The sequence below is a fragment of the Triticum aestivum genome, chromosome 7B (genome assembly GCF_018294505.1).
Source record: "Triticum aestivum cultivar Chinese Spring chromosome 7B, IWGSC CS RefSeq v2.1, whole genome shotgun sequence".
Lineage (NCBI taxonomy): Eukaryota > Viridiplantae > Streptophyta > Magnoliopsida > Poales > Poaceae > Triticum > Triticum aestivum.
This window is the reverse complement of record NC_057813.1, coordinates 392,355,636-392,370,050: the sequence shown is the minus strand read 5'-3', so window position 1 is coordinate 392,370,050 and position 14,415 is coordinate 392,355,636. Positions and strand designations below refer to the sequence as shown.

Below are 14,415 nucleotides of genomic sequence, written 5' to 3'. Positions count from 1 at the left end.
ATGGCGGTAACCGTGGATTGCCGGCTTCCGAGTCTGACCCACATTGTTGTGGGTTAGCCGCCACGTAATAAACTGGCACTGCGAAGAAAAGGAAAAAAAAAATCCTCCAAATTCGTTTGGGTGCGTTCCCCTCTCTCCTCGTCTCTCGTTATCGCGCCGCCGTTCGTCGTCGCGCCGCGTCGCGCCGGCGAGACTAGGAGAGGCAGGCGCCATGGCGACCGCTTCAGGTGAGTCGATCGTCTCCTTACCCTAACCCTAGATCGGCTCTCGCCGGATCGGATTTCGCATCGTCAGCCGCGCGGACTCTATCCGATTTTAGATCCGGGGACATATTCCACGGCAGAATTGATTTCGATTCGAAGGGAATTATGGTTTCGTAGGGGGCCGCGCGGGGTTTTCGTTGCCTAATTTGTTGACCGGTGTGTCGAATTTCCGTCGACAGTTATCTTATTGCTGTGATTTTTGCGTTGATGTCAGTATCGTTCAAGTCTCGTGAGGACCACCGGAAGCAGCTCGAGCTTGAGGAGGCGCGTAAGGCGGGGCTGGCCCCTGCCGAAGTCGACGAGGATGGAAACGAAATTAACCCTCACATCCCGCAGTATATGTCCTCGGCCCCATGGTATCTCAACGCTGAGAAGCCGGTAAGTTGTTGCATGTCCTATTAAAGTTCTACTCCGTCTGTTCCTAAATACTCTATAAGTCTGAGAAAAATGAATGAATCTATACTCTATAATATGTCTATATACATTCGTATGTACTCCATAGTGAAATCTCTAAAAAGACTTATATTTAGGAACGGAGGGAGTAGTTTTTATGGCGGGGGATGATTTGGTTAGTGGATCCCTGACTATTTGCTGGGTGGATGGGTTTCAGAGTTTGAAGCATCAGCGGAAATGGAAGTCGGATCCGAATTACACAAAAGCATGGTACGATAGGGGTGCCAGGCTTTTCCAGGCCAACAAATACAGAAAAGGTGCTTGCGAAAAGTAAGTGTGGTGTTCATCTGCTAGTTTTCGTCCAGCATTGATGCCCATTGTTATGTGGATTTTCTTGTTAGTCCTTACCATGACTTCGTAATGAAGTCCAAAGACATTCTACTTAGCATGGGTGTTCTTTAGACTCTGTAGTCAAGCATTTCTTACAGATAATGTCTCTTGATATTTCAGCTGTGGAGCCATGACTCACAATAAGAAGGAATGCATGGATCGACCTCGGAATGTTGGAGCTAAATATACTAATATGAATATAGCACCGGATGAGAAAGTTGAGTCGTTTGAGCTTGATTATGATGGCAAGCGTGACCGTTGGAATGGTTATGACACATCAACCTACACTCGTGTTATCCAAGATTATGAAGCTAGAGAAGAGGCCAGGAAAAAGTTCCTGAAAGAACAACAGCTCAAGAAGCTCGAGGAGAAGGACGGCGAACAGGATGGTGAGAATGTGGGCAGTGAAGAGGATGAAGAAGATGGCCTGAAGATAGATGAGGCTAAAGTTGATGAGAGCGCTCAAATGGATTTTGCCAAGGTAGAGAAGCGTGTGCGCACAACAGGCGGTGGAAGCACTGGAACTGTGAGGTATGTCCTTGTTGAATACAAATGTTGTCCCTTTAAAATTCTAGATTATACTAGATCATGTGAACCTGAGATGTATGAGGATCGGTTCTAATGCATATGTTTATTATTGATCTTCACAGGAATTTGCGTATCAGAGAAGACACTGCAAAGTATCTTCTGAATCTTGATGTGAACTCTGCATATTATGATCCAAAAACCCGCTCCATGCGTGAGGATCCTTTGCCAGATGCAGACCCCAATGATAAATTCTATGTTGTAAGTGATAGAGAACATACAAGTTAAATTCCTTACACTGTTCAAAGTTCTGCCAAATCTCCTCCTGGCTATGCTATCAGCTTCAGTATTCTGATATATTATTATGATGCAGGGTGATAACCAAAATAGACTCAGTGGACAAGCTCTGGAGTTCAAGCAACTCAATGTCCATGCATGGGAGGCTTTTGACAAGGGGCAGGATTTCCATATGCAAGCAGCACCATCTCAAGCTGAACTACTGTACAAGAGTTTCAAGATCAAGAAGGAGAAGTTGAAATCTGAAAGCAAGGACAAAATTATGGAGAAGTATGGGAATGCTGCATCTGACGAACCAATCCCTCGTGAGCTTCTTCTTGGGCAAAGTGAGAAAGAGATTGAGTATGACCGGACTGGTCGCATAATCAAAGGACAGGTTGGTACATAATACGGAGTGCTGCCTATTAATAATTATATACCTTTATAATCATTTGCTGTTCTTCTGTTGCTATGATCTGAGGTTGGTTTTGATTATAATGTTTTGAAGATTCGCATCAATTATATGGTGTGAACAATCTTCTGTGTGACTGTTTTCTTAACCCCACACCATATATTGCAGCACCCTATGGTTTCACTATAGATGATTTTATATTCACTGTTACAATCCTAGACCTGACAAGACCAGCTAACTGCAGCGGGTTGCATGAAAAGATGATGATAATCTTGAGGTTTGTTATATGCAGTCGTAAGCGATGGGTGTCATTGGATACCAAAAATAACCATGTGTCTCCTGAACTTCTCAAAATAAGATGAATACTGTAATTGTTGACCAATTAACTTGGAATGTAGTTTTATAGGGCTCTCATGTTAGTTGTGATTACCCTATAGTATTGGCTATTGTTTTATCATTTAAAATAAATTTAGAACTGAATTTTATTTTACTTGATGCCAGCTATTTTGTTTCCACAGTTAAGATTGGATGCTATCATTCTAGTTCAACTGTTAACACTCTTTCTCAGTCTCGAGGTCTAATGTATATAAAAAATTTATTCTACAGGATGTAGCTCTTCCTAAGAGCAAATATGAAGAGGATGTCCTAATTAATAACCACACAACAGTGTGGGGTTCATGGTGGAAAGATCATCAATGGGGCTATAAGTGCTGCAAGCAGACTATTAAAAATAGTTACTGCACAGGCCTTGCTGGAATCGAGGCTGCTGAAGCATCAGCTGATTTGATGAGGGAAAATATGGCCCGCAAGGAGGCCGCCGAAGGTGTGTTGTTGAGCAATTATTTTGGCTTATATTTGTGCATGCCTAGATAATGTTGCACCGTAAAGTGATTTTTTTTCTCGTGAAATCATATCTTTAGCATAGAGGATAAAACCATTGCTGTTGAAAAAAGCACCAAATTGTATTAAATATTAGGTCATGCTATAGTCAACTGCACGGCGATCTGTTTTGTGAGACAAGAAGGTGCTTCTCCTATTTATCTGAAACTTGTCTAGTTAAGAAAGTATTCCCAGATTTCAGTTTATTCATGTTAGCTTAGTTTATTATACTGGTAAATCAACCTAGGTGTTACTCTACCATGATCATGAACAACTCAAGTTAACTTGAATTACGTGGTGCAGAGGAACCTGTACGACAAGAAGAAAAGAAACTAGCCACTTGGGGAACAGATATTCCTCAGGATCTTGTTCTGGACCAGAAGTTGCTTGAGGAATCCTTAAAGAAGGTTAGCATCTCTTATTCAACCTTTGCATCTTCTTTGTTGATTCATTGTTACTGGTGCTGAAGTTATTTCTTTTTGTATGATATAGGAGGCAAAGAGGAAGAAGGAAGAGATGGACGAAAGAAAGAGGAAGTACAATGTGAAGTGGAACGACGAGGTCACCGCCGAAGACATGGAGGCCTACCGTATGACGAGAGTCCGCCATGACGATCCTATGAAAGATTTTCTCAATTAGGAGTTCATGTCCGCTGGTTGCGTGGCAGCTGTTATCTAATGCATGTGTAAGCTGGCCACGCCTGAAGTACTGCTGCTGTCTGTCCATTCTTCGCTGGATTGTTGTGTCTGTATTCTCGGCCATCTCTAGGAAGACGGGATGGGATGGCATGCCGGTTCGTGAGTTACTGATGTTGTGAATTACAGATATGATCGCGTGATGTCCAAAAGCAGAACGAAGTTTGTTCTCATATGTTCTTTGTAACATCCTGGTAACCACGGCGTACGCCCAATTAATTGATGAGTAATAAGTTCTTGTTGCTAGGCTGCTAGCTCTGTGACCCATTAGTCGCATGCTTTCTTTTCTGTGGAAGAAATGATCGGTGGCAACCTGGCATGGGATTAGGGCTAGTTTGGTTGGTCCCCTGGGCACTATGCCTGACAAAAATCGTAGCCTGGGAATCAATTGGTTTTTGTCCTGGCCAGGCACGCCTGGGAGGATGCTGTTTGGTTCTAGGATGTGGCCAGGATAAAATATTAAGCAATAATGAGGTACTAGTCTCGAGTGGCTGATTTCTTTATTTGGCCAAGGCAGTTGCAATTAGCAATCCCAGGCGTCCCATTCTGGTTGCCCGGGTCAGGCTAAGCAAGCCTAGCACCTTTTCACCAGGCTAATCACTTCTCGGGATGGCCCAGGCCAGGCTAGTCTTCTTGTCACCAGGACACAAACCAAACAATGCCCAGGCTTCAGGCCAGGCAGCTTCGAGCCTGGACACAAACCAACACACTCTTAGTCCACGGACATAGATGCCAGAGCACGGCATCCAAGCATACATTTCAAACTTCTTTTTAACAAACTGGATGAAATTCATGCAAATACGGATGGATTTTGTACAAACATGACGGATTTCATACAAACATGATGGATTTAATTACATTTAGAACAAAAGAAAAAGACCCGCCTTTATCCTACGGCGGCTGTGCCCAGCGTCCAAGCCCGTGTCGTCCTCCATCCACCTTCTCCATGAGCATCGGGGATAAGACCGATTAAGTGAAGGTGCGGTCTACGGCGAGGAAGAGTAGAACACGGGAGACGGGCCGACCCACATGGGACACAAGGCACTGCCGCCTCCCGTGGCCTACACATCCTCGGAGGAGTCCGCGGCCTGTCCATCGCTAGTGGACGTGAGGTCCACAATGGAAATGATGGCGCTGGCGTTGTCTTCGTCTCACCGGGCCGGCCGATGGTTCGTCGGCGGTGCCTAGGAGGCACACTGCCGTTGTTCTCGTCCGCGACCGCCTGCAGCTGTGCCTCCGCGGCGATCGCTTCCTGGCAAGCGGCGGCTTGAGCGCAGACGACATCGTAGATGGCACACTGCTCCGCCACGAAGTTGGGTTCGCCGTGGCCATGGCCTCCTTGCTCGCACGCTCGCCATACATTCGGCCCTCCGCTAGCCGGTGTTGTTCCAGGAGGAACATGTTGTACATCTGTTCCTCCTGTGCCTGATGGAACACCGATAGAGGCGCCGGCGCAGGCTGCACCTCCACCATGGAGGCGTTGAAGTGCGCCCTCGCCTGCTCCATGGTGAAGCCGGCGTGCACAAGAGGCGCGGGAGCCGGGGCGGAGTCGTCGGAGCCCGTCTCCATCTTGGTGTCGTCCTCGTCGTCGGAGACCTCGGGCGAGCTGGCCGACAAGCCGGCCTCAATCCGTCTGGCACGGCGGCTATGCTAGACGACGACAAGGGTGGCCCCCGCGTGCTTCATCTTCGGCAACAGACTGTCCCACAGTGTTTTCCCGCTGGTGGTCATGGCGGATGCAATGAAGGGAGGATGTGGAGGGGCTGGTGTTGTGGTGTGGCGTTAGCTGGGTGTGGCCGCCTTTATATAGCGGATTCTGGTAAGGCGGTGTCCGGGTGCGTTAATGCACGGCGCCGGAGTGGATTTCTCGACTGGCGAGCCTGCTTAATGGCGGCAGACGGATGGACAACGACATTGAACAGGCGTGGTAGATATTCGTTCCGTCTCGTACGAGTCTCCGGCATTGAACATGCCCGGACACCGGAGACGCGTTGCGGGCAACGCCCTCGCCCGGCGCGCCGCTTCAATGGCGGAGGCAGTGAGAGGTCGCGTCTGCCCTGAGTCGTCTTCAATGTTGAGCAGCGCACTCTACAACGGCATGAATGCGGGCAGCTGGCGCCGGGCGGGAGCGCGCGCGGGAGGAGGGAGGGTTTTTTGATGGGCCAGGGTGATCAGAAGCGGGATTGAGATCGGTCCGAACTCCCACAACCCCCCTCCCCCCCACCACCACCATTTTTGTCTCCGATTTGCGGGAGAAATCACGTCCAGACTGCCCCTTGAACCTGTCGGCGTTGGATGGCTTCCACGGTCCGGACAGCGCGATCCAGACGGTTGCGGGAGATTTACAGATCCACTTTGAAGGGCTTGCAAGGGAAACGTTTGGAGCCGGCCGGCCCGGCCAGTCACACACCTCGTCACGTGTCTAGCGCGAGCGCAGAGTGGCCCATCCTCCCCTCTCGTTGGCCCATGTAACCGCCCTGTCTAACCTTATCCTCCCACCTTCTTGTGCTCATCTCTCATCTCCCACCTCCCCTTTTCCACCTCAACGTCGCGAGCTTCCCCCGCCATTCCCCGCATCGTGCTAAGCCACGAGCTCCCCGCTCGTTCCTCGCTTCTTACTATGTGCCTCCATGTCCTTCTATTGTAACCACCCAACAGCTCTTGTCGTTCCCCGCCGCTCCATCGTCTCCCGCTGCTCGGGGCACCATTTCTCTTCTCGCCACTTTCCTCTCAGGCTCCTCTGGTCACGGTCATGGCGCACACCCAACTCCTCCGTCGGTGCCCGTTTTTGCAAGGGGCGGCGGTGTTTTGTGGCGGCGGCGATGGTGTTGCATTTTTGCCGCAACCGGTACCGGGGAAGCTACCACCGCACCCAGTTTTGCTGCAACTAGGCGACATCGAGCATGGCTGGCGATGACAGTGCCACGTTTTGCTGTAATGGGCAATGAGGGAAGCTACCATCGGCGCCAGATTTTGCTACAACAAGAGATGTTTAAAGTATGGCATTTAGGGCGACGGTGCTGCGATTTGCTACAACCAGTGGCAGGAAAGCTACAACCGGTGCCCTGATATGCTACAACCAACAATAATGAAGTATGGCTGCAACCGGCAGCAGGAAAGCTACAACCGGCACTCAAATTTGCTACAACCAGTGACAATGAAGTGTGGCCGCGACTTCTTTTGCTGCAACAAGGCGATAGCGAGTGTGGCCGGCGATGACGACGCATGATTTTTTTCGCTGCAACGGGCAACCGGGGAAGCATCCACAGGCGTCGGGATTTTTGTTGCAACCATGGGGGGCTCCTCGAACTGCGGTTGTTCGGGAGCGAGGATGGCGAGCGGCGGCGAGCTGGCAAGGTCATCGACGTTGGGGGGTCGTCATGGGTTTTTCTCACGTGTGCGCTGTTGGTGCGGCTCTGGTGCGCCGACACGTTGGAAAGGAAGGAAGAATTGAGGAGGGAGGAACAAGATGACGCAGGTGGTAGATCCGACGGCTGCCTACAGTTGTATTGGGCGGCTGCTTGGTGACCGTCGCCTATCACTGGCCATGTTGCAAACACAAGTACGATGAATACATGGTGATGCTCAGATATATGAAGTTAGAGCATCTACAGCCGGGTCTCTCATACCCGTCTTAAATGCCCGGGCAGGCCATCTGGTCACTGCCCGGTTACAAAAATTTGACCCAATCGGACCTCTCAAACGGGTCTCAAACGCCTGGGCTGACCGGCACCCCTCATATCCAGCCCAATATAGGAAAGATATGGGGCGGCCCGGGCATGCCCGGGCGCGTCCGCTTGACAAGTCCGGCCTACCACGGACCCCACAAAAAACCCCAATCTGGACGGCGAGCTCAAACCCTAACTCACTCTCTCCCTCTCCGGTTCCGATCCCATCCACCACCATGAGCAGCAACGGCAGCGACTCTGGCTTGGAGCTCGACCACGAGGAGGAGATGGCCCTCCGCATTGCACTGGAGTGGTCCAAGGTCGAGACCGGTGGCAACTTCGGATCTGGAGCGTCGCCGCACCGGCGCAGCGTGGACGCCGGAGCTGGACCTTCCCGGCCCGCGCACAGCGACGCCTGGTCAGTGTAGTCTGCGCCGACCCCGCATCGTCTCCTTCCCCCGTCGTTCGTTCCTGCATGCGACCACCTTTGGGTGCTTGTGCTCGCGCCTCCGGCTCGCAGGCGCACTCCGGAGTCGGAGGCGCGCGCCGCGAGAGGCAACGTGTACGGGAGAGGGAGGCGGCGGAGCAGTCCGCGCGCCGCCGCCGTGGGACGAAGCCGGACGTCGACAAGGACGCGCGTCTCCTCGCCTGGGTGTACCACCGCTCCCTCACAGCGTCGAAGACGGACGCTTGCCTCCGACGGAAGAACGCCAAGGCGCTCTGGCTAGCCATTGAGCAGCCGGAGCGCGAGGCGAATGAGGCAACGGTGGAGGAGGCACGTGTGGCAAGGCTGAAGCGGGAGCAGGACAGGGCGGTCCGTCGGATGAAGGAGCTCGTTGTCCTTTCCAACTCCAAATCCGACAGCGGCGACATCGGCACCTCGTCGTCCGACGACCAAGACCCTCCACCAGTCTCGGACGCCTAAGGCTGCGCCGGCGACCGGACGGGCAAAGGCCCGACGAGGAAGTGGTGATTCTGGCCCCCCTCCTCCTCAATGTTTATATCGTTTTAGTTGTAGAAGTTTATGAACTTGTCCGTGGATGAACTGTGATCTTTTGGACGTGATGAAGTATGTTTATGTCCGTTTGCAGTCGATCTTGTGTTCTTTGCAGCTCAATTTTGTTGTCCATCGTCTGATCATGTAGGATAGATCAACGTGTGCATGGGTAGTATGGATATAAGACGCCCGATATGAGATACGCGGATGCAGGACGACAAATTTAAGGTGTGCCCAGTCACTGCCCACGGACATGTCCGGGCGCGTCCGCGGGCGTTCGAGGGGCCGGATTTACTATATGTGGCTGTAGATGCTCTTATACAAACTTTTTGTTGTCAACTTTTCATCATGTAATGAATACCCAACAATACATGTACTTCCATGCGATCAACGGATACTACAATCCTATATACAAGAGGAAAACCAAGCTCCCAATCGAAACATTCATCCAAGCCGCAAACCAAAGCAAAGCTATAGCTAATCTACGCATCCTCATGGCTAATTAACTATACATCCATGAGAAGATGAGTTATTATTACTAGTATGATGGAGGTCATAGGCCTCTTGCAAGCATGGCCTGGAGTTCCTCGGCCGACCTCTGACTCTGCAGCCTCATCTCCTCCCTGAACTTCCTGATGAACATCTCCGCCCTCACGTCCACCTCCCCCATCCCAACGCCTCCTCTGCCCGGGCTCAGCAAGAAGCCCCTCACGCCGAGGCTCTTGGCGGCCGCAGTCGCCGCACGTGCTTTGCTGCCACCGGTAGCAGCGGCGACGCCGTGCACGCGTGCCTTGTTCACACCGCCGGCTGGCCGTGCGAGTTTGCTGGTGCTGGGCTGCGGTTGCTGCTCCTCGTGCACGACGCTAAGGCCCTTGGGCTGGCTGTAGAGCTCGTCGACGTAGACCGGCGCGAAGCTCATGTGGTCCCCGCGCTGCACGGACAGCAGGGGCGGCGCCGGCGCGCGCCGACGGTGGCCGCCCAGCCGCCCCGTGGCCGACCACCGGACGCGTAAGACGGTGCGGCGGAGCTTGGTGTGCGCGGCGGCGGCGAGGCCCGCGCACTTGCGCCACCACCGCCACGGCTGCCTGCTGCCGCTTATCCTCGACGACGACGAGGAGGTGCGCACGGGCACTGCGAAGCAGGACATGGCTAATCCGGGCAGCTGGCTAGCTGGCTAACTACTGTGGAAGTGATCTACGGGATTGAGAGACGACGAGATCAGGAGACTAGATTGTGTGTGTGTGTGTGTGTGCAGGGGACGGCCTGGGAAGGTATGATCGGCTCTTTGTAGCGTGGGCTGGGTGTGGCTGGCGTGAGGGTAAAGGCCGCGTCGGATAGCTTTCGGCGGTTGGGGCGGGTAAGACTCACGCTATGTGGTTGACTCCACCACCTTTCGCTCGCTTTTGTTGGGTTTGGCTCTGGGGGTTGGCATGCAACTTGGCATGGCATGGCCTCGCTTTGCTTCGCTTGCTTGCGTCCTCACTGATTCTCCTTTTTTCCTTAGAGGACGGGGTTGCGATGCCATTATGTCATTGTCGTTTCTATATTCATAAATACATGTTGTTATTATTTTTAAAATTTATGTATTGTTGAACGATTGATTTGTCAGAGTCCGTCCACACCGGGGTCGGCAAAGATTTGGAAATGTCTAAATCGATGGTGCATTGCTAGCCGTTCACAACGCGTATCTTCTTATCAACGAGACATGAACCGCTCAGACTTGCACATATCTCTGGTGAATTGGACTTAGCAAAATCTGATTGGTTATTGTTATGAAAAGTAACCTTCGAATGAGTCGATTTCGCTGCAAGATTATCCTTTTGAGAATTTAGTAATGCTATTTCATTTACTTGCCCGATGCTAATAGTTTTCATCAGTAAGGATTTTTTTTTGAGCCGCACCAGTAAGGAATTGAAGAGCTAGCTAGCGTGGCATCGCCAGGTAGCAACCCTGTGTGGATCTGTGCTAGCTGTCTCTGTTCATGTGAACAACAGAGAGTACCCAGGCGACTTTTTACGCATCGGTACCGAAAAAACGCCCCAGTCGCGTCTCCAGACACCGAATTCTGCCGCCTCGGTCCGTTTTTGGGCCCGGCTATCGCAGGCTGAACCCGACGCACTGTGGGGCGCTCGTGGGCTCCGGCGGAAGGGAAAAGCACACATGGGGCCATACTGTCAGGCGAAAAGTCAAGCCGACCGTTCAGATTGGCCTCCCACCCCCCGCTCCCGGCGCCGCCCACCACCCACTACAGCTAGATAGGCCATTCCCCGCCGAAAAAGAGAAGAGGTTTCGCCGCCGCAGCCTCTCCACCACCGTCCGAGCGATTTTTCCGGCGTTCCGGCCGTGCAGGGGCAGTGCACCGGCGGGTCTGCGCCCACCACGCCCGCAAGGTGTTCGGCGATTTGTCTGCCCGGCCCGGCGATGGATTCGGACGACGAGGAGGTGCTCGCGGCATTGGTGGAGGAGAATTCACGCCAAACTATGCCGAACCACGCCGAATACGGGCCGATTTGCGCCGATATCGAGCCATTTTTCGCCGAAAGTGGGCTGAAAAATGAGCCGACATTGGCGCCTGGGGGCGACGGCTAGATGCCCAACCACCCCAGAGCCGATTATACCGCCGGCTCGCCCCCAAGCGGTGATTTTTACGCGGGTGCGAACGGCTGCTCTAAGGCAAGTGCAACACACTCGAAGCGTTAGAGCAAGCAAGCAAAGAGCGGCGGCCACCGGTCTCCCGTGGGAACAGAATCCGTAAATTCCTCCCGAGTTCAGTTTCTTCTACGCTTGCAGCAGATTAATTCTAATTGCGCGGGTTAGCAATAAATTATTCTGGCGTGGTCCGTAGTACGAGGTTACCTCTGAGGCTAAGGTTGTTAAAGGTGAGGGCGCTGTATCTCGTTACTTCAGTTTGTTAGCACGGGTGGGGATTCTTCAGTTGAAAACTTGACGCACTGTGCTGTAGTTTGGAACAACTCCTTTTCTCATGTTGATCCAAGAGCGCTCTTGCCCGGAAAAGAAGAAGAGAAGAGAATCTCGCGTGGTCAGGGAGGAAGCTTCTCTTCATTTCCTCGACTCGTCCCAACTTGCAGCAAAAGTAGATTCCTTCTTGCTGGTTGGTTGCTTGAAAGCTAAGAGAATGTTCGAGGAATAGGCCGTCGCTTTACTCGCTTCCAACAAATCAGCAAGAGATGGTAGCTTAGGTAATTAATCCTCTAACTCTGAGCATTGTGGCAATATGAGGATTGCTTGCCAAAGAAAATTGTTCTTGTATTAACGGGAGTGTGAATTGTGGGCCTGAGTTTCTACTTTGATTCACGCAAACGAATCCTAGGCATAAAATCTACAAGCACATACTATGGTCATGTTTGGTTCATAAGGCTGGTCATAGTGGGGAGTAACTTAGACTAGTAACATACATATGTTACTAGTCTATGTTACTACCTTCATAGTGGGTAGTGTCATAGGTGTGGTAACATAGTTGCCTTCATTTATTACTTTGTAGACTCATTATGCATTGGAAACCGCTATGTGATGGTAACATATTATGTTACTCTATTTGCCTCTCTCCTCATTAACTACTTGCCACATCATCATTTTTGCTTATGTGGCATCTATGTTACTACCTATGTTACTCCCACTATGACCAGCCTAAGTCCTAAGACTTTTTCTAGTCCCAATTAAAAAATCCCTAATCCCTAAAAAGTCTCTTCATGTTTGTTTTTAGGGACTAAAAAGTCCCTAGTCCCTTCATAAAAGTTATTAAATGACCATGTTACCCCTAGTATACAGAAAAATAACAATCAAACAACACCATGGGGCGGCGGGGCAATGTGTGCAGGGAGGGGCATTGTTGAAAAAGTCCCAAAAGGTCCAAAAAAGACTCTCCTTGAGAGTCTTACTCATTTAGTCCCAAAAAGCAACTTTTAGTCCCTAATAGTCCCTCCTGTTTGCTTAAAAAGTCTCTAAGAAGGACTTTTTATAGTCCCTACATCAAAAAGTCCCGGGAAACAAACACCCCATATATCTCTAGGATCGGCGTCATAAAAATAATCTTAACTAGTGGGTGGCCCGCGCAGGTTGCGCGGCTAGACATTTTTGAATTTTTAGTTTTATTAATTCTATACTATTTTATATTATTCTTGTACTTATTTTTTACCCAAATGATAACGTCCACATGTGTGACAGTTTTGCAGCTCGCTCACACGTGTGGATCACCGTCTAGTCGAGTTTGCACGAATCTTGACACATTGAGGCAGAATTTGCATGCCACGTAGGACGGGGCTGGTGTGTGGGCGTTGGAGAGTTCGCCACACACCCCGCAGCACGTGGTTTGCTAGCTGCGCTGTGTGAGCGAACTAGTTTCTGCTTACACAACCATCACCTAGTCCACGCGCGTGTGGGTGAACTATTTTTGCCCATGCGACACTCGTACGTTTGTTGGATGGCAACTGCAGTTTACTCGTACGTGGCAACTAGGTATAAACACACATGACAACTATGATTCATTGCTAGACGGCAACTGCAGTTGCGCGTACGTGGCAACCAGATAAACACACATGTCAACTGTAATTAACCATACATGACAACTATGATTGGACCACACGTGACAACTAGGTAAACACACATGACAACTACTGTTGACCATATGCTGCAAGTAGTTAATCACACACGACAACTATTGTTTGATTACACGCAGCAACTATCATAAATTAGACATGTCAACTATAGTTAACCAAAACAGATAGAGTTGATATGCTTTTACAACTACATTTGCCATCCCGGATGACAACTAAATCGTTATTCCGCGGGTACCTAACGTAGCTGCGCTAGGACGTGTGAGCATTTTTGCTTTGTGCCACACGCGCGGGGTGAAGATGAGTAGTACTTGTTAAGCGTGTGGCACGAAGTAGCCGTGCCCATAGTGTAGGCAATTCTAATATTCGCCCACACATAACCCATGTGGGCTGCCTCCTGCTCACGCTACATATTATATATGAACGAATGTCTAGTATGCCACACGTTATCAGGACTTTTTTTTATAATGTGATTTGTGTATGAGCTTGAACGTCCCATGGGCTCTGAAAGCCCTATATTTCAAGCTTCGTTCTTCGGTTGGTATGTGAGAGCCCTCCAATCCTCCACACATCCAAGTCGATGCTACCTATGAGCTCTTCGTTAATCAATTATTAGGGCCTCATTGGTTCGCATTTTCACAACAGGGGTATGAAGGATTCCAATACGCAATAATTCCGTAGTGATTCCTTTTTAAGGGAAATTTTGTAGACTTTTTAGCAATAGGTCTAATTTGTTAGAAAAAATTCTTGAGTCTATGGCAATAGTGACACCCATTCAATATGGTGTGTATAGTCTTTTCCCCTTTGTTGTGTTCCTCTTTGATAGCCTTGCTATCCTTGTAACAAACTTTTAGCTGCTCGACCTTGATTGTAGCTTCTTGCTAGTAGACCTGAAACACCGATCGACACTGCATGCATGAAGAACACACGGCGACGGGGACACTACTGGAATCAGAGAATTTGCCGTCAGTTTGCGACAGCAAAGAAAGACTCTGCCGTCAGCTAAAAAAAAGAAGGACGACAAAGAACTGGCTGACGGTAAAGACGCAGTTTGCCATCAGCCAGTTCTTTGTCGTCGGCTAGCTGCCGGCAGAAACTACTTTGCCGTCCGCTAGCCGACGGTAAAGAAGTTGGTGGGTCCAGCAGAGGGCGGCTATCCTGACAGCCCGGATGGCAAACAAAAATCTACCTAACGGCGCTAACGCCTCGCCCCCACCCATCCTCTCTCTCTTATCTCTCTGTCTCCCACCCCTCTCCTCTCATCTCTTATCTTTCTGTCTCCCACCCCCTCCTTTCTCTCTGTCTGTCTCCCACCCCCTCCTCTCTCTCTCTGTCTCCCACCC

At 50.5% G+C, this 14,415-nt stretch overlaps 2 protein-coding genes across 2 annotated transcripts; one reads left to right on the top strand and one right to left on the bottom strand.

Moving 5' to 3' along the window:
- Positions 1-27: 27 nt before the first annotated feature.
- LOC123159366 (pre-mRNA-splicing factor SLU7) lies at positions 28-4,079 on the top strand. Its single transcript, XM_044577196.1, has 9 exons — positions 28-227; positions 478-641; positions 874-986; positions 1,167-1,577; positions 1,697-1,832; positions 1,945-2,244; positions 2,866-3,082; positions 3,442-3,545; positions 3,631-4,079. The coding sequence occupies exons 1-9, from the start codon at positions 212-214 to the stop codon at positions 3,775-3,777; spliced, it is 1,608 nt and encodes a 535-aa protein (XP_044433131.1). The 5' UTR covers positions 28-211; the 3' UTR covers positions 3,778-4,079.
- Positions 4,080-8,814: 4,735 nt separating this feature from the next.
- On the bottom strand, positions 8,815-9,834 carry LOC123159725 (uncharacterized). Its single transcript, XM_044577537.1, has one exon. It carries the CDS (start codon positions 9,643-9,645, stop codon positions 9,052-9,054), a length of 594 nt encoding a protein of 197 aa, XP_044433472.1. The 5' UTR covers positions 9,646-9,834; the 3' UTR covers positions 8,815-9,051.
- Between the last annotated feature and the right edge of the window lie 4,581 nt (positions 9,835-14,415).

Bases quoted from the DNA above. Each gene is read 5' to 3' on its own strand.
- LOC123159366 (XM_044577196.1), top strand. The intron at 1,578-1,696 runs GTATGTCCTTGT...TGATCTTCACAG, and splicing joins GGAAGCACTGGAACTGTGAG to GAATTTGCGTATCAGAGAAG. The intron at 3,546-3,630 runs GTTAGCATCTCT...TGTATGATATAG, and splicing joins TTGAGGAATCCTTAAAGAAG to GAGGCAAAGAGGAAGAAGGA.
- LOC123159725 (XM_044577537.1), bottom strand. From the start codon at position 9,645: ATGTCCTGCTTCGCAGTGCCCGTGCGCACCTCCTCGTCGTCGTCGAGG.